Here is a 23,635-nt window from a genome sequence, read left to right on the forward strand (position 1 = left end):
AACATTTGAAATACATCTGATCTCATAAAAATTATACATTGAACAGACACCATCTTCAGTGTAGGAAGAATTTGGTCCAAAGTCCTGTGAGGTCAAAGAGAGGATTTGGGGTCAGTAGCATTCAAATTGACTTGAAATAAGTGAGGTTGCTGGTTTCAATCTTGCTAATACAAAATAAAAAACAGGAATCAGGCTTCAAAAATAACCAAGCAATTGAGATGGTTTCCCTGTCTTCATTTGAGCCGTTTTTTATTTTGCACCCAATTCCTAGGCTAGAATAAGGACATTTACTTTTTAACTTTTCTCTAAAGTGAGAAGAGCTGGAAGTTTTCGTTCAAAAACAAAACAGAGAGCTAAGCAAAGAACCCCTGAAAACAGCTCACCCAGTCGTCATGCGAGTCCAGACTCCACAGAAGCAATTTCAGGCTCTACAGAAAACCGCAAATCTCATGAGATTTGCAATTGCACCAGCAAGAGTGACAAGACTCTTAAACACCCTGGCCACCTGAATTTGAGAAGGTTTTGCCAATTCTCTTCTGCCAGAGTTTCTCTTCCTTCACACTCTTGTAATGAATAAAGGACCAAATCCTGTCTTCTGCACTCAGTTGCACTCAGGGTTTAACCATGGACTTCATAGTAGAGGATAGGTCCTTCTGTGCACTGTGAACTGCTGCTGGCTCATAAGAAAAGCTTTTTACTTTCCTCACAGCTTGAGCAGGAGGTGAATGAACTCAGAAGTTTGCAAAATCGAGCTCTTAGACCCTGCACTTGCATCAGGCTTTCTGGCTGCAAATCCACCAGCTTCAATACTCATTTGTGACTTTCTATCCTGCAAACCCAAGAGAAACCAGGGGAGCTTGATACTTACAGGGGTAGGCTGTAACTCTGCAAAGCAGCTGAAGAAAAAAAGTAGCTCTACCACAGGTAGCTAATTATGAGTCTGTAAGACATTACTGACTGCCTGGCTCTTATTCTCCAGGTGATCAGCAACCTGCTCCTGCCCTGGCCAGCAGCAAAGCATTTCTTCATTTCATGCTTTCTCTTGACCAGACCAAGCAGAAGAGCCAACAAAGCGCCTGTAACTCCATTATTTCTCTCTCTCTCATTCCTCCCCCATTTTTATTATCTTCCCATATTCCCCAGGTAAGCATACTGGAGAACTCATACCAGATGTGAAGTTGTTTCCCAGACAGATGGAAAAGGACAGACCGAACAGGAAAACCACAACCTTTTTTCATTTGTCATGACTCAATCTAATGTCTCTTACAACTTCTGAGTTAGCCAAGCCATAAAACAAAACAGATCCCTGGTTACATTTGTGCAGCAGATTTGTCTCTTTCTTCAGAGCTCATTAAAAGAACCGCTTTCATCTCATTAGATTGCTAAAACATTTCCAACAGGACTAGATGTGTCATGTCAGAATATGACAGGCAAATTTCTTTTAAGGTTTTAAAACTAGGTTGAAAGAGAAGCTATGCAGTTCTCTGTTGTCACTGAAAGATATTTTTACTTTTATGAGTCCCTAAAACAAGAAACAAATTAAGAGCTGTCAAGGAAAAAGAAAAAACCCAAACTCAAAATGTATTCCATCTTGCCTGCTAATATTGTTACTACTTTTCTCTGAAACCTCTCTCAGTCTAATAACAAGAACCTGAAGTATAAAAGAACGAACTATGGTTGTTAATGTTTTGGCTTATAAGCACAATGAATAATCCAAAAGGAAGGAAATAAGTGCTGAAAACATGATTACCCTTTGCAACTACAAGCCAAAATGAACAGCCTCGCTTTCCTCGGTTCGCAGGTCTTACTGCTGCCTGGGTCAGAGGCAGTCATCCTGCGCTGTGCCATTGCAGGGTGTGGAAAGTGGTACCCACAGCATCCAGGGATGCAAGAAAGCATCTGGGAAGGAGGTGGGGGAAAAAGCTGCAGCGAGAGAGAGCCCCCTCCTGCAGCAGACTCCACTGGGATGATTGCTCATGCCCTGGCAGGAGACCCTGCCTTCCTCAAGGCAGGCAATGCACTGATTAGCTGCCATCCTTACACCCCAGAACTGCCACAGCAGGCAGTTCACTACCAGATACAGGTTTCACTGCCAAAACAGCCCCACCAGAGCTGCCTCTCTGCTGGGGTCTGAAGAGCAACAGTATGCCATACCTATTGCGCCAAATCCACACCCAGGGCAGAGTGCACTGGAGCCGGTCTTGGGAGAACAACACAGCTTCATCAGAAAGCTGCAGCTCTTTCCCCTGCTTATTGAAACTTAGTTCAAATACTGCCCAGGCGCAGCCTGGCGCTGCCCTACTTTGGGCCTTAAGTCACAGAAATCCTGGAAAACAGAGCAGGAGACAAGTAAGGATGAGGATAGCTCTGCCTGACCTGATGCTCTAGTGAGGTTCGTGCCTCTGGGCTGCCAGCTCACACCGTGATCAAGCTCATGCTCTGGGCCAAGTGGGGGTGTGCACCGAGTACCGCAGGGCAGAAAAGCTGCGCTGAGGAGTGGGACAGACCACGAAGATGCAGGTCGCAGTCCTCTCGCTGGGAACACGCCACAGAAGCGAAGCAGCCCCATGCCATAAGCCCCGTGGAGTGAGGTATTCCCAGGGGAAGGGACTGCAAGTGTGAAATCACTACAGCTTTGAGACACAGACATGCGGCAAAGAGCACTCAAGTGAGTGTTCACAACACATCGTTTTGTTTCCACGGCATTTACCATCAAATTGCTGAGATGGGCTCTAAAACCAGTGGGCGGGGACTGCTTCTCACTCTGAAGAAGTTCATTAGATTACAAGTAATTCAGTTACACAGAGAGCAAGTAGAGCCTGGGGCTGTTTTGAGGGACTTTTTGAAAAAGGTCAAAACAATCTATCAGATGGCTATTGGGACTGATGGCTGTTGGGGAGAAGATAGTAGATATTTAAAGATAAGCATTGTATGCAAGTGTATTTTTCTCCTGATTGCATAGTACCATCCTTCTCATATATAATATAAAAACATTTTGCAAAAAATGGCACAGCAAAGAAGCCTATCAACTGAGGTGCTGCCAGCATTGCTGGTGAAGAGAGACACGGCTGTTTTGGAGGACATGCAGGGCTGGAAGCTCCGGCATCTTGTGAAAGGGAGCCGGACCCAGCTCTCTGCTCCCAGCTCAGCAGGGGACAGAAGCTGCTGCTTCTGCAGAGGCAAAATCCAAAAGCAAACCCGAAAACCCAACATTTATCCTGTGGGCAGGTGAAGCCATGTCTCCTCCTGAATGCCACAGCCACCACTAACCCCTCATTTGGGAAAGTGAAGCATTGTCCCAGCTCACCATCCAGAACGGCTGCTGCTGAGTAGGTGGCAGGACCTTGTTTTTGAAGCCATGCCAGCTAACTCGGCCTCTCTGCATTAGCGTGCTTATACACTGAATTCCCTAGAAGCTTCATGCTGATGGCAGTGGATGGTGTCCCCACCCGAGTAGTCTATCCCTGCTCACCACTGGACCGTTGCATGTATTTAAGTATTCTGCTGAGCAGTAACGGACGGAGATATGCTTGGTGTCTTCCTAGGCTGGGGCTTTTGATGAACAAACACATTCACTAGAGTTGCAAGTCCCCACAAAAATATCCTAGAATAACAGCAGTCTCAATTCCATGCTACAGTCCAGGTATTCCAGAAAAGAAGATCACATATTCCAAATTCTGCATGTGCTCAACATTTATTTCAAGAGATAAGATCTAAAAAATCTTGACATCCATTGCAGTCCTATATCAAAGTGAATTTCTTGAGATGGGGTGGTGGGAGTGGAAGGCGAATTTCTCTCGTCCAGTAACTCTCACCCTCTGGCTTGGATCTTCAAAGGAGGCCCCAGGTTTGCTTGGTTAAAGCTGGTTTTTAGTTTCAGCTGAGTGAAAACAGAACCTGGTCACAGCCTGATTCTGAACTGTGGCACACGCTGGAGTCTCATTGGCTTGCATGGCACAACGGCACCTTTCAGGACCACTCCCCTGACTAGCTTGGCCCTGATCCTGCATTTTGAGGCATGGGTGCGAGTATCTGGACTGCAGGACTGGTTGTGAGAAAATACCAAGCAAACCTAATCAGCCACGATGGGTGTAGTCAAAGCGCAAGGGTTAAGGGTGTCAAAATGACCTTGGGTGCTAAGACAAGTGCCATTCCTAGCCTGTGTTGCCACTGTTCGAGATGTACGCACTAGTCTCCGGTTCCACCTCTCTGCCATTCACCAGTAGCTCTTTCTTTGCCGGATAACTCTCTGCTCACCAGCTGAAAGGTACCTCCAAATATTTCACTAAAACATCCTTAATTAATTTTACAAATCCTAATCCCCATCCTGGCTACACTCTCAAATTATTGTAATTTCTACCTGTCACTTCTTCTCCCCCTACCTAATATTTCAAGGATTAACTGGACAGCGTGTAACCTCTTCTTAGTCCTCTGTAACAATGTCTGCTTTCTGTTCCTTTGTCTTAGCATTTTCTCATCTGTCTACAGATTCCTGTACTTCAAGGCAATATCCAAGTGTGAAGCTGCTTCAGCCGTTCATGAGGATGAGATTTATTATCTAGAAGCACACCAATAACACAGTATTAAAAAAATAAAATAGCAGTCTCTTTCATCAAAATCTAATGAACATGCGATTTAATTTTTATTAAGAATTCATTAGGTTCTCAGCAAGCCTGTCTATTGGAGCTCGACCAGGTGAAATACTAATGCCTACATTATATTTAAATCAATTTTCAGAAATATTAATTTCCCCGAGTTGTTCCCTGCACATAGCTCTCCCCGGTGCCTGCGGCTGCGCGGCTCTCTCCAGATGCCTGCTGCTGTGCTCATAGCAACACCGCTGTCCCCACCCCAGCCTCCGCACAGTTCGCTGGAGTTTCCACACTGGCAGACACCTCCCAGTTTCTGACACTATGAGCCCTTTCACCACAGCAGCCTTCTCGGCATTTTCAAGTCAGGTACAAAGCTGCAAGCCTAGTATGCATTACTTTAAGACTGTTTCATGGAAAATACAGATAAATATATATATATATATGCGCATATATATTTTTAAAAAATAAAATATATGACAGGGTATTTTTCAGTCCTCAATATACTGATCTAGTCCAGCAAACAGGTTATTATCTTGATGCAGTTTGCTTAAAAAAACCCAAGGGCTCTGCTCTTCGGAAAGCAAGAGTCACTGTACATGAATTGTGTAAGCCAGCGTGGTCACCGCCTGCCCTCCTGCCTATGGGCTCCCTGTGTATGAACTGCTGCACGGCTATTGTGGTACCTACAGCCTCTCCCTTCAACCAAAACCCATCGCCCGCCATTCCAGCATGCTTCTGCAGAAGCAATTCCTAGAGATTAAATAATTTATCGGTGTTCATCTGCAGTAACATCTCCCCGATCCACCTTTCGCACACAAACAAGTGCAAACGAAACCCACCCCACCCCAGCCCCAAATCAAAATGTCAGGGTGGAAAGCCCCCTTTCAAACCATGAAAGGGGAAGCCTGGAGCCTTTACAGGAGTAGGGTAGACAAATGTCGGTGGGGAAAAGCTGTGGAGACTGCCGTGCACTGGAAGCAAGCCTCCTCGCAGCCAGACCTCCCAGACCTGCAGTGCCTTGGGAAAAGCATTGCCTCAGGCGGGGAAGACATTTTAGTCCCCTGTGAACCCCCAAGGGCTGGACACCGCGGCCACAGGGTTGATACAGAAATATCCGGGTCACCCGCTAAGCCCCTCTGGCTGGAGAGAGGCTGGGCTGAAGGCCCGGATCTGCCCCCGCGGCGCACGCACACGCAACACACACGCACACCCGGGGCGGCTACGGGAGTGCAGGGCAACAGATTGCCGAGCGGCGACGAGCCCCTTCGGCTATTTCCGAGCGCGTTCGGCTTCTCCCCGACCGCCTCCGAAGGCAGCCGAGCGCGGCGCTCGGCCGCCGCCGGGAGGAGCCGAGCGGTGCCCAAGCGGCAGTGCTGCCGGCGGTTCGAGTCCCCGCTGGGCGCTGTCCACCACGCGAACCGCCTGAAAGCCGCAGCCGCGCCGCGCCGGGACCTGCCCGCCGGCCGGCACGGCCCCTGCCCCCGCGGCGGCGAGCTCACAGCCTGGCCCCCCGCAAAGGCGGCCGCTCCCGGGACTGCGGAGCGCAGCCCGCACCCCGCCTCCCGGCACCCCATCCACACCCAGCTCTGCCGCCTCTCCCCCTCGCTAAGCAACGCCGGTCCCCGGAGGGCCCCTCCCAGCCACGGATCCCTCTGCAACCGCCGGCATCGCAAAGCAGCAACCGCGCCGTGCCTCTCCCAAACCGAAACCCAGACCCTGAATCAGCGCCCGGGCTTGTGCCGTGATGGCGCCCGCCTCCAAGCAGCCCGTCATGTCTGTTTCGGTGGGAGACCGGGGTATTTCGTTGTATTTTAATTAAAAAGGAGGAAGGGGGAGGGGGGGGGAGAACAACCCTGCCGCGGGAGTACCCCCACCCCTTCATTAGCCTTCCCCTGCACCCGCTTTCCTATAGGATGCAATTACTCCAGCCACGGTGACGCGTTGGAAGAGACCGTGCGGTGGGGTTTTTCACTGCTGTTTATTGCACAGCAACGTCTAATTAAACACAGGGAGAGCGTGTGCAGGGGAGCCCCAGCGAGGGGCCGCCCCGGGCTCTGGAAGCCACCTCGCTCCCCGTCAGGCAGCCTCGGGAGACCCGGACCCCAGGGTAATTGGTGATGGGCGGCCAAGCTCGTCTTTCATTAATTAAAAAGAGAGGCTAAAATCTCAATCAAAGGGGCTTTGAGCGGTAGGCAGCCTTGATTTAAATCCGCAGCGCCGGCAGATAACACCCCGACATTTAAGCTTAACTGGCAGCGCTCCGCTTCAGGGGGACATCTGCGCGGCCTCGCCCCGCGGTGGGGTGGGGGGGAAGGTGGGCTGCGAGCGATCGCTCGCAGCCCACCTTCCCCCCCACCCCACCGCGGGGCGAGGCCGCCGGGAGCCACTTCAGCACCACATCGGCCCTGAACAGCAGCGGGAGCGGCGGGAGCGGGGCCTTCCCCCCGCCGCTTGCCTTCCCGCCCTCCCGGTCCCCTCAGGTAAACATGGCGCCCGCGGCCCTCACTCACCTCAGCGAGCCCCCGCCCCGTTCTCCCTCCCATTAACGCCGTTTATTGAGAGTTCCCCCGCGGGACTTACTTCATTTGCTTCACGATGGTGCTTTTCCCCGACTCTCCGGCCCCTGTTGAAAGAAAGATGAGGGGGGATAAGCGCGGGGGAGGAGGCGGGTAAGGGGACGCGGGGCAGCGGGGGGGGGGGGGGGCGGCCAGCGGCTTCTCACCGAGCAGGAGGAGTTTCACGTCTTTGGCGGCGCTGATCCCGTCCTCCTTCAGGTTCTTCTCGATGGCCTTGCTCCGCTCCAGGGCGGCTCTTTCCTCGGCGCTCAGGGTACATCCCATGGCGGCGACGAAAATTTAAAAAAAAAAAAAAAATTAAAAAAAAAAAAAGGGGGGGGGGGGGGAATGCAGCCCCCGCCGCCGCCGCCGCCGCCTCGGCTGGCTCCCGCGGGCAGAGAGGAGCAGGCAGGGGCAAAGCCAGCCACCGGCGGGCGGGGGGCGAATAAAAGAATTAAAGCGGATGGCCGTGAGCCTCCGGGCAGCGCAGCGCCTCCGCGGCGGGGCTCCCGGCTCCCTCCTGCCCCTCTCCCCGCGCCCGAGCGCTCAGTGCATCCAGCGGGGCTGCTGCGGGCACGGCGAGCTCTTCCCGGCCGGGAGGCGGAGGCGGGGGAGGAGGAGGAGGAGGAGAAGGAGGAGGAGGAGGAGGAGGAGGAAGAGGGTTCGCGGCGGGGGGAGGGTCCTTCCCTCTCCCGTGCTCCCGGCTGTCGCGCTCTCCCCTCTGCGGCGGCTCCCTAACGGGCGGCGGCGGGGCGCGCTGGCAGCGCTCGGCGGAGCCGGATGGAGGCGCGGGAGCGGCGGCAGCGGCGGCGGCGAGAGAGAGGGGGGGGGGGGGCGCGCCGGGGCTCCGCGCTCCCGCCGGCCTCGCCCGCTCCCGTGACGCGCGCGGCTCGCGCATGCTCGCGGCGGCCCCGGCCCCGGCCCCCGCCCCGCCGCCAGCTCCGCTCCCCGCCGCCGAGCGCGGCCGCCGCTGCCCGCGAGGCGCCGCCGGGGGGGGGGGGCTCGCGGCGAGGGCGCGGCTGGGCCCGCGGCCCCTCAGCGGCGCTCCCGAGCGCAGCCGCCGCGACGGGGTCAGGCCCGGGCTGCCTGACCCTCCCCGCCGCCCGGCGCGGAGAGAGTCGCGGCCTGGGTGCCCGTCCCCCTCGCCCCGGGGCAGAGGGAGGCCGTGACCCGGGCTCCTGCGCCTTCCCCCGGGCCGCTGCCGTCACCCGGACGGGCGAGGCCGTGACTCGGGCTTCTGCCTCCCCCTTCCCGGTCACTCGGGGCTGGGGTCTGCCTTGGCCCAGCAGCGCAGGGCCGAGCACCTCGGTGCTCTGGGGACGGGGAGGTGCGCGGCTGGGGCCGGGCGACAGCAGCGTCTTTATGTGGGCGTCGGGCCCCCCAAAGGCCCGGGGCTGCCGTACCCCGGCCCCGCGCGGTGCGGAGGCCCTGGCTCCCCGCATGCCGTGCGGGTCCTCCACAGCTCCTGCGCCCACGCCCTGCGCTTGCAGCTGCCCCGCGCTGAGGTGTACGTAACCTGCGAGCAGCCCTTCTCGAGCTCCTCACGGTTACATCGTTCGACGAACGCTTGCAATGCGAATCGTTTACATGCTTGATGCAAGGCATCAAGTGGCACCACCATTTTGGATTATGTTTTCCATCGGTGTAATTAACAGGGTTTGGGTTTTTTTTTTTGTGATGCAGTGCAATCACTTCTCACCAGATGACCTCTCTTCTTGTCATAACCATTCCACAATGTCTAACAATTATTCAGGAATTCTAGTAAGTTAAAATCCTGCATTTTTCTGGGCAGGTTTTGCCATTTCACAAGGTTGGAAATAGAGAAGAAAACAAATGTCAGTAGGGAAAATAAAATACGTAGGACTTTGTTTAAAATGCTTTCCTACTGGCCCAGACAAGTCACGACATATTCAACTTTAATCCATAACATTGATTGATATGTGACAGTCTCACTATAAAAAGATCTAGAGAGGAAAGAATGAAGTGTTGAGCTCAGCAAGCTAAAATGCATCAAACTGAAATGAACACAATCAAGGACCGCTGCCTGATACATAGAAAGGACACCCACCACTTCAATAAACAAGAAGTCTGCAAAGGGAGGTTCGGTTGTTAGGAAGTATCTGTGAACGGCAAGGCAGCTGATTTTGCCTCTAAAGCCCACTCCACCTCCCTGCCATAAAGAAAATGGCTACAGGAGGCTTGACAGGAATATCCCTGTGTTGTGGGAAGGAAATGCTGGGTCTGAGCTGCACCGGGGCCACCTCACAGACCTCTGTTCACTGCCTCCTCTGGGATCTTCTGACCTGCTGTCCCGAGTCCTGCAGTTCCCATATCCAGGACCCTTCTATTAGGGGTAGAAATACAATTTCTAATAGCACTTACAGTATTTGAAGCACTGCTTCCCCAGCGCTTTCCTTCCAGGCAAACGCCATCTCCTCCCAGCACTGTTGCCCATCCCACCTTCCTCCCAGAACACGTTCTTCCCATTTTCCCTCCACACCTCTGAAACAAAGGGGGAGAACATGGCATGCGGTTAACAAGATAAAGAAGAGATGTGAGGCAGAAGCAGACAAAAGAAAGCAAAAGGGAACTCATAAATAATGTTAGTGTATTCAGGGACCAGTAATATTTACCGCACATTTGTGAGCTAATAGGTACTGTATATTTGAATTTTGGGTAATTTATTTCTGGAAGCTCAGGGGACTGAGATGGACAAGCAAGCCTACCGCATGTGTTCAGCAGGGAATAAATGGAGATGGGAGCAGTTACAGAGCAGTTCCTGCTCTTTCATACTCACACAAATCTCTTGTGTAAAATCAATAGGATCAGAATTTCAATCAATAAGTTTCATTTCAATGGTTTTAGCCAGAGGGCATTATGAAAAGTGCCGTATAGGAAAAGCATAATCAAGAAATCCAGAGGCAGTGTCCTCATGAGATGGCTGCATTTACTTCCCATCTTCTCCAGCAGCTTGCCAGCCTCGGAGTCATATTGGGATACTCTCCAAGGGCTTTACTAAGGGCATTAGTCTTTTGTATCAGCCTCTGGCTACTCATTATCTGACAAATTTGTAGCCTGCGCCTCCTGCCATGGAGAAAATTATTTCTCTTCTGCTTGACCAGTGCGGAGTCCGCGCTCAGCCCTTTGTCCCATGTATGCAAATATCTGCTAATTTCTTTCTTAAGTGAAAATCAGAAATGGGCAAGTCTTCTCCTTGCTCTCTCAGCTCTCAGAAAGATTCAGGGGAGCAGCTGTGAAATTGAGCCATTTTTGAGCCATTTTTATGCTGCTGCTAATTGAGCAGAGCTGATGGAAATGTTTCCTTTGAAATTTTCTTAGAGGGTAATTTCATTTTTTGAAAAATCTGCTTATTCATGGCAGACGAATTTCAAGAACCTGAAAAGAAAAAAGCCTGCCTCCCCCACCAAACAATCAAAATATGTACCAGCCCACTTGGCTTTTGAGATAAATATGTTGGGTTTTGTTGCTGAAAACGATGTTTCCATTTTTCAGGAGCTGACAGAAGTCCTCTTTTAATAAAACGTGGTTGCTGGCAGTAACATCTTCAGATGAAAATGGGCACTTTGTTTTTCTTAAATATGACAGAACCTCTCCATAAAAGGTGGGGAGGAGAACCTTTTTTCTGGCCATTCCTGGAATTAAACTATTTCACTTGAGGTGCATAAGGAACACGCTTGTTTCTTCTTGGACTGTTATCTTTAGAAACCTAAGAGTTAGCAGTGTATTTTAAACCGAAGTTCTTATTCTCCTATGTCTCTGGTCTGTGCCTCGGCACAAACAGGCTTCTTTCTGCAATCATTTTTCAACAATTCTGCTAGAAAAATTAATCAGATAGTCATTTCTTTAAGAGGTGAAGGATGGTAAACAGAACTGACAGATGCCTTTGAAACAGACTGTGCCAAAGTGATGTTGCGGGATAGATGATGACTTTGTGATCTCAGGTGTGTTGTCTTCCTGTAGGTGATGGGTATCTCTAATGATTCTCCTGGCTGCATCCAGACTGGGGAGAGACTTGCACTCCAGCACACCTCACCATCCCATGCCCCGACTGCCCAGGTCAGGGGTTTGCAGAGTGCTCTGGCTGTCTTCCAGCCCAGACATCTTGTTTTCTTTCACATAGAAATGTAGGAGGTGGTGGGATGAGGTGGGAGCCAGGGAGCACATCTGGACCCAGGACTTAGGAAGCCCATCTGGGTCTCACGGTCCAGACACGGCCTCGGGGAGCAGCTGCAAACCCCTGCCACCTATGTCAGCGTGTGTTCTTGGATGCCACCAGTGCATGCTTCACAGCTTGCCAGGAGGTGGTAAAACGGTGGGAGGGAAACAATCCAGTGGGCCTCAGGAGAGATGAATCTTTGACTTAAAAGTCCCACAGCTACCACAACATTCCCACCACCACAACTGAAATTGCAATAATATTGGAGGGAGCAGCACATTGGATCCCATCCCCGTAATTAGTTGATATTTCTGGTTCAGCATATCCTCAGTGAACTGGTGGGTGGTATGAAGAGGGAGCAGGGCAAATCCAGGATGAGGTGACCATAGGAGGCAAGCTGCAATGCTTTGCAGCTTGTCTTTCCCCTCCTACTTCAGGGTTGCTCTGTCCAATCTATAATCTTATATTCCTTCAGTATGGTTTTAATGCACATGCTAATGGAATGGCCACCAATCCCATGGAGAGACAGCAAGGCATTCTAGCAGATCTCACCATTAGGAAGTTTTCCCTGGATATTCAGCCTAATTTTTCATTCTTTAAATTGATGTCAATTATCCCCCAGCTAAACCTAGTTATGCAGTGGAAGACAGGTTTAAAATGCTGAATGATCTCACTAAATTGGAGAAATGGACAGAAATCAATACAATGAGCGGCAATAAGAACACCCATAAAGGTTAAGTGGTTGATGGAGGAAGGATTAATGAAATGCACAGATACTAGGTCAAATTGCAGATACCCTTACTTCACTCTTACTCACTCCATACCCCACAAATATGTTCTACTCCGGCAAATAAAATGAGGAAACACCTTAGAATTTGACTAGCAACTTGGAGAAGTAGAGACCAGTATTAAAGGAAGAGAAGGTGTGGGGTGGGTTTATTGTATGGAAAACTGGCATCAAAACAAGAATGAGATACCAATAGTAAAAAAAACACAACAAACCCACAAAACTGTGGATAAGAGTATGACCTGCAATATACTTGGCATCAAGAAGTTGGACAGCTTGACCAAGTTTAGAGAAATACTGAAAATCCTACTTTTGTTGTTAGTTTTTCATGCCTATCTGGGTGGATGATAATAACTACAGGACTTGGGAGTCACTGACAGCTCCTGTCTTGGAATTAGGTGACGTTTTGGGGCTAGGGCTTATGGGGCTAGAAATGTTTGCCATCTGGAGTGGCAGTGATTAATACATTTGCATGACAGAGAGATACAACAGCTTGTCTGCAAAGTACTTAGAAGTAACCTTAGAAAGTTTTGTGTTCAAGTCTCTCATGCCACAGAGGAGAACAGAGAGAGATCGGGATGTAGTCAGGGGAAAGTAACAAATTCCAGATAGAAGATCTGCCAGGGAAGCGGAGGAGAACTGCAGGTACCAGGGCTGGAGGAGCTCTTGGAGCTGGTCTGTCTACCAGTCCCAGAAGACAGCAGCTGAATGAAAGCACTGCTCAGTACTGTGGCTCACACCAACGATTTCCCAAAGATCCACATCAGTTTCTGCACAATAAAGGTTTCTTTATATATAAAATTAAAGGTTTCTACTACTTATTGTGAAAAGAAATTTATTGTGTGGTCTGAAATAGGACATTACCTAAGTCTGCAGAGAGCCCCAAGTTATGGTTTCTCAAAGTGGGAAAGAACTTGTCAGTAACCCTTAATGAGGTGTGAACTCCTCTCCTTTTTCTGCAGTGACTTTCAACTCCCAGCTTTAAAGAGACTTTTCAGTGTCAATGTTTTCCATTTTCTAGTGGTTCAGGGACACATGGCAGATAAAGAGAAATGCTTGTAGGCCTACAAAAAAGCCCCAGAAGCTAAATGATTAACTATTTTGCTGCTGATTATTGAGAGGAGATCAGTACAGATTCCCTTATGGGTATTTTCATTTTTTTGTGACAGTTTTACATAAAGATGCGCTATTTTCTGTCCCTTCATCCGATCCAATTTCTGCTTGTATGGTAGTGCAGATATCCATACTTTGGTGGTGATGTGAGAACCTAAATGTAACAGAACTAGAAGTGGAGAAGAAGCTTACTTCTATCCACTTTCTGCAGTAAGAAACATATAATAGCATTAATGATTCAGCAGGTGCACTAGTAACCTTGAAAAGCCACGAAACTGAAGCTATACAATGTTGTCCTTCATGCAAGGGTGAGATAGTGCCAAGAATGAAACAGGGTAGCTGGCCTTGGCTTGGGGCTTAAGGAGGACAAGGACCCTGTCAGCCCTTTACTATCCCTATTTCCGCAATATCAAGGGTGATGATTTAGTAGGAATGAAACAATTCCTGCCACGATCCAGGAACGCTGGTTAGAGGCATAGTCTTGATTCCTCTGTGTAGGAAAATCAGTCATTGCTTGGTCTCGGTGAAACGAAGCTTAACCTTCTGCATTAGGCATTCAAGCTCAAACATGCAACTGATTGCATATGAGTGTCATTTCATTCAGCTACTGTCACCAGATGCAAGATTTGGATAGACAATTTAAGCAGCTCCATTTACAGCACTTCAGGAACATTCCTGTTTTTATATAAATGCTATCCAGAAACCTTGCAGCTCTCATTCACACAAGTAGTCCTGATGAGTGATCTTATTGAGGAATGCTAATTCAGCCCCTGAAAATATGAGTGTATACTTACTTCACAGCTCTCAGAAGCTAACTCAAGTACAAATATACCATTAGTTACATACAACTCCTGCTCTTTTTCTCTGCAAAAACCTTTCGGTGGTTTTTTTGCATAGAACTATCACATTGTTCTTCTATTAGAAATACATGTTAAAATATTTAAAATAAGCATCAGCTTTACCAAGTGTTATTTCAGTGTCATGCAGTGCTTCCTGATTGTAAGTACTGATGTGATTCACGAAGGCTAGCTGTAGCTGACAGAGGCTATAATCAGTGTAGGAAACGAGGCACTCCTCCAGCGGAGGACGAATAATGGGAATCATCTCTCACCTTTGATTTTGAAGAGAGCCTATAGAGACTGGCTGTCCTTGGCTGAAGTTAACCTTCATGAGCATCCCTCACAATGCTCTAAGCCAAGGACTTGCTTTCACTGGGAGGGAATGGGGGAGAACAAATTCTGCACGTGTGAAACAGGCAGTGTTACTCTGGGAAGGTCATGTTGGGGGGAAATGACATCTCAGTCAAGGATGAAACAGTACCTGAAGCAAACTCCGTATTTGGAGTATCAGTGCACTCAGTTAATATCAAAGTATTGGCTGGATGCTAAACACGATCCAGGTTCAAAAAGCAGGAAGAAAAAAAGTCACGAAGAAAAGATCCATCAAAGGTTATGAAGTACACAAAATTACTGCCTGTGGCTAAAGATGTCCCCAGGTGACCAGCTGTCAGGAGCTGTGAGTGTGAGAGGAGAGGGCTGCCGCATGCATGCCTTACTCACGTGCTGTCCTACCACAGCCTCCACTGGCCTTAATGAGAATCGAGGAGACTGGGCTGGGCAGCCCCTCGGTCCAGCCTGGTGTAGCCATCCTTACCTGCTGAGTTCGACCACGGCCAGGAAATACCAAACTTACCGAGAGGAGTGCATTTCCCTAGAGGGCTGCTGTTGGCTGTTTCTCATGGCTTCACCAGGCAGCAGCGAAACTCCCCTTAATTTCAGTGGTGTCAGAAACTTAGCATCTGGCCAGCTGAAGAGAGTTCTGCATTAATGATTAAGATGTTGAAAAATGCATCATCACAGCATGAAGAATCCAGACTTCTGTAGTAGTCCAGCTTATCTGAGATATATTTGACTACTACCTGAACCAGAAGATCCCAGTTTTGGCTGAAAATGCTTATTCTGTGGCTGAAGAAATGTTTTTCAAATGTACTGCATGAATTCCCTGATCTCTCAACAGAATTGTTTCCAGGAGCTTTGGATGCTGGGGTGGTCTCTGGCAACCTGCATCGATAGTTCACATGAGTATTAAGCTGGCTGCCCCTTGCTTTCTCTCTCCTTGAATTCTTCATGGAATGTTGTGTTCTTCACTTCCTACACTGTTGGGGACAATTACACTGAATTATTAAACACCTGCCCTATTCCACCCTTCAGCAGGAGGTGACGTGAGACATAGATAGTCCTATAGTTTGGTGTTCATATTTGGGATGAACAGCATTGTGTAAATGTAAGATATTATTAGGTTCTTGATTTTTTCAGTAGACCACCTTTGGAAAAAGGTAGATGATCGCTCAGCATATAGACAAAAATGGTGTTTCTTTCTACCCTCTCTCCTTTGCTTTCCTTGATATGAAGAACAAAATAGGTCAATGAGAGGGTTTTTTAAAGTACTGAAGTACTGAAGATAAATGTGGTAGGATTTAACCTCCGTATGCAAAACTGGAAGTTGTTTGGATGAAGGTACTGAGAGAAAATTCAGGCTGGATGTAAGTCCACTGCCTTCAACAGGCTGATGCCAAGGTAGAATTAAAATGTGTTTTGTCAAAGGCAGAGACCAAGGATCTTAGCAGCCATTTATTCTTCTTGATAATAATCAGTGATTGTGAAGGGTTTGGAGATTAATGTGACCACCATAGATAGATCTTCTCTGTCCTAGGGTAGCCCTGACCTGCATGAACAGAGGTGTGTATATCTCAGAAGCCAGATTGCAATTGCACCTGTACTCCTAGCAAGAGGAGGATGGTTCAGGAGGGATCTCTGGCCACTCAGCTCCGGAAGTGTTGTCAGGCAAATAAAGCACGCCTTGCCCTCACATCAGCCCTGTGTACCTTAGCATGTGATTACAAAATAATCAAACCAAAGCCCAACAAGCAACTGAGGTTATATCCTGAGCAGTTTTGACATAAAAAAATAGGCAGGTCATGTAATTCATCTATCCATTGTAGCAAAATTCCTGGCTGGGTCAGGAATAAATACAGTTTTAATCCCTTGACAAAGCTTACAGCAAATCATTTCCAGTGAATCCCAGCTAAATTAACAGATATAATGAATATATTTGAGGAAGGAAAGATCTGCTTGCAAATGTGGCTATGCTGCTGAGTAAATGGATTGCTCTGCTCACTCTCTGGCCCAGGACAAGGCTCGGTGTGACAGGCAGGACCATTGCCCTGTGCCCAGACGAGCCAGCCTGCTCTGGCAACGACCCTTCAGTCGATCAGGGCTAGGCTGTGCCAGCGATGCACTCCTTGATTGCACCATGCCAGGAACAGCCCCAGGAGGCCATCCTGCCCTGGGGTACTCGGTCACCTTCTTGCACCTTCTCTGGTGAGCGAACGACATCGTTGGTTGCTGGGTGATGCCAGCGCTGAACGGCAGTACAAACACATGCCTGTGTCACTGGGCTGGTCCAGGCAGGGGCCAACAGAGCATAAATCTCTGCCTGTTTTTCTCTTTCTTTGTAAGAACTTCAGCCCCATGTCTTATTCTTGGACCCTGGCCTCTGCTGAGCCACAGTGAAATTGCAGTGTGTTTTCCTATGGAATAAAAGACAAGAAGGAAATTTAGCTGTACGTTACTGCTAGGAGAGTGACAGAGACCCCAAATTTTGGGTGCCATCTTGAAAGGGGCTGCTTCCCTAAAAATATTCTTTACAATTTCTGTTTCAGTGCTGTGGAGAAATACATGCCAAGTCCTCAAAGAAGGATTTGCTCAAGGTGCAGTAATAGGAATACATTGCAGGAAGTAGCAGAACAGGGCACTGAATCCTTAAATATATACAAAGTTATCAAGTGGTATCTAAATCCCTTGGGTTATGACCATTGCAGGACATGTAAGACCCTACTGGCTCCCTCCTAAAATCTCTGTCAGGTCTGGTTCAACTGGACACGTAGGAAGAAGGATGGAGTGTCTCCAAATAACTTTTGTGATTGTACTGGGCAGATGGAAGTCTAAAAAAATTCATTACTTTATAGAGACATCTGGAAAAGCCTTGTCTGAAGGAAATCTTAACCTGTGCAAATCTCAGATGTCTGAGATCCTTCTCCAGATCGTGTTTTACATTTCCTCTTTTCTTCTTGCTATGTTTTGTCCCCAGGTTTTCTCTCTTTCTCTCCTAACTCCCTTTCCTCATTTCATTCCACATTCATAGAATCATAGAATGCTTTGGGTTGGAAGGGACCTTTAGAGGTCATCTAGCCCAACCCCCCTGCAGTGAGCAGGGACAGCTTTAACTAGATCAGGTTGCTCAGAGCCCCATCCAACCTGACCTTGGATGTTTCCAGGGATGGGGCCTCTACCACCTCTCTGGGCAACCTGTTCCAGTGCCTCACAGCCTTCATTGTAAAAAATTTCTTTCTTATGTCTAGTCTAAATCTATTCTTCTTTAGTTTAAATCCATTATTCCTTGTCACAACAGGCCTTGCTAAAAAGATTGTCCCCATCTTTCCTATAGGCCCCCTTTAAGTATTGAAAGGCCACAATAAGGTCTCCCCACAGCCTTCTCTTCTCCAGGCTGAACAACCCCAACTCTCTCAGCCTGGCCTCATTGGAGAGGTGCTCCAGCCCCCGGATCATTTTTGTGGCCCTCTTCTGGACCCGCTCCAGCAGGTCCATGTCCTTCTTGTGCTGAGGGCCCCAGAGCTGGACGCAGTACTCCAGGTGGGGTCTCACCAGAGCAGAGTAGAGGGGCAGAATCACCTCCCTCGACCTGCTGGCCACGCTTCTTTTGATGCAGCCCAGGATTCGGTTGGCTTTCTGGGCTGCAAGCGCACATTGCCAGCTCATGTCCAGCTTTTCATCCACCAGTACCCCCAAGTCCTTCTCCGCAGGGCTGCTCTCAATCCCTTCATCCCCCAGCCTGTATTGATATTGGGGGTTACCCCGTCCCAGGTGCAGGACCTTGCACTTGGCCTCGTTGAACCTCATGAGGTTCACACAGGCCCACCTCTCCAGCTTGTCCAGGTCCCTTTGGATGACATCTCGTCCTTCTGGCGTGTCAACTGCACCACTTAGCTTGGTGTTGTCTGCAAACTTGCTGAGGGTGCACTCAATCCCACTGTCGATGTCCGTGATGAAGATGTTAAACAGCACTGGTCCCAGTACAGACCCCTGAGGGACACCACTTGTCACTGGTCTCCATGTGGACATCGAGCCATTGACCACAACCCTCTGGATGTGACCATCCAGCCAATTCATTACCCACCGAACAGTCCACCCATCAAACCCATATCTCCCCAATTTAGAGAGAAAGATGTTGTGGGAGACCATGTTGAAGGCTTTACAGAAGTCCAAATAGATGACATCCATTGCTTGTCCCTTGTCCACTGATGCAGTCACTCCTTCATAGAAATCCACTAGGTTGGTCAGGCAGGACTTGCCCTTGGTGCATCCGTGCTGGCTATCTTGAATCACCTCCCTGTCTTCCATGTGCTTGAGCATAGACATTGTTATTCCCAGGTTTGTTTTCTGGCTCAAATTCCTGCTCTCCTTTACAGAGCTTTGGGGATAGCTGGGAAGATGTCTGCAACCCACAGATACACAATCTCCACTGCGAGTAGCTGTTTCAGCTCTTGCTACACAGTGGCACAAGGTGCTGTTGCTGCCTGTTAAACAGAAACCCTCCTTCGGGAGCGTGTCCTTGCTATCTAGGAAGCTTTTATCTTCCAAATACCTTTAAACCCACGCTTGAGTCTGAGTTTGCCTGCCTCAAGACAAAACTCAGTAGATGTTGTCAGCAGTGCCAAGGCAAGATGACGTGAGTGCGGGTGCCAGTGCCCTGCTCTGGATCTGCTTGCTTTCTGCGCTGCCAGGAAGCTGTCTGAAGGTGGTTAGATGGGGTTTATTTGCACAAGGCTGGGTGCTGCGGGAATCACATTCACATGACTTCAGGTCAGCTTAGAACAGGGCAAACCCTGTTTGCTGAGGTGCAGGACCAGGTCTGGGGAGCAGCAGGTGCCCAAACCCCCCACTTTGGGTTTCCCGAGAAGCCTTTCCTCTGGGCCAGCTTTGTGCAGTGAGATGAAGAGCTGCAGGTTTGTGGCACACTGACTGTGTTCCTGTGGCTGTGGTGTTTCAGAAAGGCGTAGCAGCATCTGCATTATAATTCCTAGGTTTCCTTGCCAGGAGATTTGCCCTGTTGCCATCCCAGTGGTGGTGGCCCTAGGTGAGCACTGTATAAGAGTGGAGTGGCTGTTTCCTACTGGCAAAGAGCAACTGAGGCAGCTTCTGTCTGTGCAGTGCCTTTGCTGATACAAACAGTTGTGCTTTTCCCCTGTGGCAAGACAATCTTACCTTGGTTAGCTCACCTTTGTTGAGAGAAGGAAGCTAAATGGGTAGGAGTTACCTGAAACTCCCACTCATCTGCCTGGTACATTGCTTCTCTTGCAGTATATTTAGCTTTTAGGCCATGGAGACTGCATCAAGCTTCATCAGCCGATGTTGAACATTTTTGAAGTTTCAATTGCTTCCTTGCCTGAGATGGAGCTATCATTTTTATTGCTTTGGTTGCTTAGGCAAGGAAAGGGAAAGATGAACAAATCAGTACAGCCCTCTTGAATTAGGATTGATTTTCATGAATTCGTCTTGTTGATTTTGAAACACAATTGTTTCTAAAACATTTAATTGATTGAGGTTTTTTTTCCTTCTTTCTTTTCGGCAGCATTTGTCCTCAGCCATTTGCCACTGCTGGGAGAGGGAAGAAAAAAGAAAAGCAGCTCTGTGTGAGATCAAGATTTCAACGCATTACACACCAAAACATTTGTTGCTATTTACTTTAAAAAGTGCCCTTCTGAGGCAGCACGGCTAGAGCTGCCATCTGTTCGGGATTACGCTTCGGAACTCCTGGTTTCTCTGCAAACCTCCTGCCCAGCGCTGCTCCATCTGCCGAGGGAAGAGGTGGTGGGGAAGGGGCTGGCTGCAGGCGGAAGGCACTTTTACAGCTGGATCTGCAATCCTGGCCGGGTTGTAAGGGGACCACTGAGATGGAAAAAGATTCCTGGTAGCGAAGGTGACTCCAGAGCATGTTTTCTAAGGTTCACTGAGATGTTATGTGTTCATTAAAATATGAGAAGACCAGGATGGGAGTGTTGCTATTCATCTCCGCTATTTAGACAGACGTCAGGGTGATTTGGCGGGCATGTGCTGGGGCCCCTATGAAAAGCTCTGCCCAGCTCAGCTCCTGAGCTGCAAGGAGTGATGGCAAGGCAGAGCTTTTCAAGGCACAGGTGGAAAACACCAGCCCCCGAAGCAGCAGGAGTGTAACTGTGTCCTGGAGTCCATTTCTTAGGCAGGTGTGAGCATCTTCCAGGACTGGAAACCCTTTGAGCAGCAAGTGTGCACATTGTTCGGTGAATCGACTGAGCGAGGTCTTCTTCAGGAGCCGGTGCAGGCTGTGTTTAGCTTTGTGCTTTGGGAACAAAGTGCTTTTCAGTGCAAGAAGCTTGAGGTTTCATTGTGGGGTGGTCTTTTTCTCTCTTTTCCAAAATAGGTTTGTGCAGAATGGCTAAGCAAAGTCTCTGGGCTCTCATTTGGCAAGAAAGAGGATCAGCTGCTGTTGCCAGACATACAGACCCTGCTCTAAACACACACTTTTTGCTGTCTCCAAGAGGCTGCACCAGTCCCTGCAGGTGGTGGGAAGCTTGAGACTCTCGGTGATCGGCCACAAACCCACTGGAGGTGCTGGCTCAGCACACAGCATTTTCACCCCTGCCTGGATCTGCCTGACAGGCTCTGATGGCAACAGATGCTAATTATTAACATGGCAATCGTTGCCTTTGCAGCTGTAACTCTCCCCTACTGGTCTCTCTTGTACCCTTAGCCCACCCCAGCTCTGACATCGCTGATATGACAAATGGTTAAGCCACACAGGAGCTGTGCAAGCCTGGAGGTGGGTCTTTATTTATCAGCTTTACAAATCAACAAACTGAGGTGCTGAGAAAAATACAGTCTGGAGCAGCTCCAGCAGCGGGATATTGCTTGAGCATGTGTCAGGGAACCTGAGCACTGGTTTCTGCTTGGTTCAAAGGGTCCTGGTTTTTCCAACGCCATCTTCTGGGGCCAAATCTATGAAATTACTCAGAGGCATGAAAAATGACTGGTGTTTTTTTACAAGTTTTACAAGTGTTCAGCAAGCAAGAGCTCTTGTTGCGCCAGTGCAGCGCAGATGTAGGAAACTTGTTTCTCTGGGCCTGATTTTGGGTGCTTTTTTACATTTTGGACATGTGGGCTTGGTGACCTGGGAAAGGTCTAAATCATGGCAAATGCAGTAACATGGTTGCTCTGGGTCCCCACTATGTGCACTGAGTCCCCAATACACTTCTGCTACAGAGGCTAAATGGATCTGCTTTTCTAGATAGTCTCTTACCTGGATTTGTAAATACAGCCAGAAATAATAAACTTTTTAGAGATGGACAGAATTTAAGCTCCCAATTGCTTGAGCAGTTTTTAAAAATTGCCCTGATATTTCTCAGCTGCTTCAGAAAATTAGAGAAATACATTTTCTTATATGCTTCTCATCTATTTACTTAGACTTCCGCTGTACAGAAATTATTTGCACAGTTAGCAAAGAGGCAAGCCAAGGTCCATTAATGGCACCGTCACCATTTATGGCAGTGCTGCCATTTGGGGGATCTGTTCTTGCCATGGATAACCCAGGCTGTGCAATCTTCACCCTCCCAGAGCAGCACAGCGGGCTCAGGCATGCTCAGCACTAGGACCCAGCATTTAGCAGCAAGCCCAGGGGAGAGAGTTTGGTTTCAAACACTCGGGCAGGGAGAAATCAATGTGATTCTCTGGTTTGATTCTCAGCTTTCAGTGGTAAGGAGCTGCTCTACATTTGGTGTGGTCAGTACAGCTGCTCCAGTGGAGCCCTGTGATGGGCTCGTCCAGCTATTTCGCTTCATCCACACACTGGATTTTTATCGGTTTATCACTAATCACTTTATATAAGCATGGTGGAAACATGCAAGGTTGGGCATGTAGAGGTTTTGCACTAGTTTAACTGTGTTGACTCAGAAAAGAGTTTCTATTAACCCAGTGCAGGGTTTGTGAGAACATGGGGATGGGGAAGAAGTATTTGCTCTTCTAGTGGCCAGTGCTGCGAGGTGCAATCATTTAGCAGAGCTATTCTGGAACTAAAATGCATATTAGACCTTCTCTACTCCTCTAGGAAGATATTTTTCCCCTCTGTGTCTGTGTGTTGATAAGATCTGGACTGAAAGTGTGCCAGTGCTCTTCCAGATAATATCACCAAATGCAGAGGAAAGAAATAATGACCTTCCCACATAGGTACCCGGGGAGCTTGCAGGGCTCCTGGTGACTGCAAGGACGCTGGCTGTGGGCAGAGTGGGAATCAAGAGCCACCTTGATGGTACTGGTCTGGGAAGGCACCAGCCAATTTTTTCTCAGACTAATCACATCAGGCAATGGAGCCAGCAGCAAACTGTATCATGAAGAATGTAAAATATTGGCAGCATCCCAAGCCTTTCCGTTAGAGCTGGATTTCCCGTCTCCTCTTCCTCCTTCCTCAAGCCTGTCTTGCTGCTGGTCTTTTTTTAAGAATTAAAAGTGTGTCAGATTCTGGCTTCTATCAGGTCTTTGTGTTGTCAAACCTGGTGTCGTGGCAAGATGCTGTGCCGCAGCCCAGGAAAGTCTCGGGGAATCTACTTTCTAAGGTTATGAAATCAAGGCTTTGATTGTAATACAGAGTTAATCTTTTTAAATTCCCCTTTAGCCCATGCAGTTCTGACCATCTCTGTATTAATATTCTAAGTGGGTTTTATAAGCTTGCTTGAAAAAGCGGGGCTGAAAGAGGTGGGAAAGATTGCCTTGTCCTTGCTGGAAAATGACACTGTTTAACCCTTTGGGTCTGGTACATGTGGCTGGAGGGAGTGGGATCTGCTTTTTGCTGAAGACTGAAGTTAAATTTGAGAGGTGTGTGGGACGTGAGACATGAGTCTGACCTTTCTAATGCCAGGTTCATGCTGGGGTGCTGGGTCAGCACACCAAAGCTGACCAGCATCGTGGTTTGCAGCCTTGAAAGTTTTCCATCGAAGGCTGGACTTGCAGACCCTACACAGAGGTCCTCATGGAGCTGCACGGAGCACCCAGTCCTTGGTCCTCCAGCACCAGCAGCACAGCCAGATTTAGCCCTGCTTTAGTGATGTGGCTGCTAGCTTGAGCTCAGGATTCAGCAACTCTTTGGGCAGAGATCAAAGGCTTCACCAGAGAATGGTGGTGCCGTTACTTATGCTTGGTCTCTAATCAAAATGACACAAACCATCAGCAAGTCTCACTGACAGGATGTGCAGGGTGGTGAATCGCTCCCTATTTCTTGCTGCTGATGCTTAGGAGGTGGTTTT

The 23,635-nt window shown here is 48.8% G+C and overlaps 1 protein-coding gene across 4 annotated transcripts in view; it reads right to left on the bottom strand.

Annotated features, from left to right (window-relative positions):
* GNAO1 (G protein subunit alpha o1) overlaps positions 1-7,432 on the bottom strand; it is a 138,160-nt gene extending 130,728 nt beyond the window's left edge. For all 4 annotated transcript variants that reach the window (XM_075715885.1, XM_075715886.1, XM_075715887.1 and 1 more), the window contains exons 1-2: positions 7,315-7,432; positions 7,173-7,215 (exon numbers count right to left, since the gene is read on the bottom strand). In XM_075715885.1, coding sequence (XP_075572000.1) covers positions 7,173-7,215; positions 7,315-7,432 — 161 coding nt within the window. The remainder of the gene's footprint in view (positions 1-7,172; positions 7,216-7,314) is intronic.
* Positions 7,433-23,635: the final 16,203 nt, after the last annotated feature.

Source organism: Pelecanus crispus, chromosome 8 (genome assembly GCF_030463565.1).
Source record: "Pelecanus crispus isolate bPelCri1 chromosome 8, bPelCri1.pri, whole genome shotgun sequence".
Taxonomy (NCBI): domain Eukaryota; kingdom Metazoa; phylum Chordata; class Aves; order Pelecaniformes; family Pelecanidae; genus Pelecanus; species Pelecanus crispus.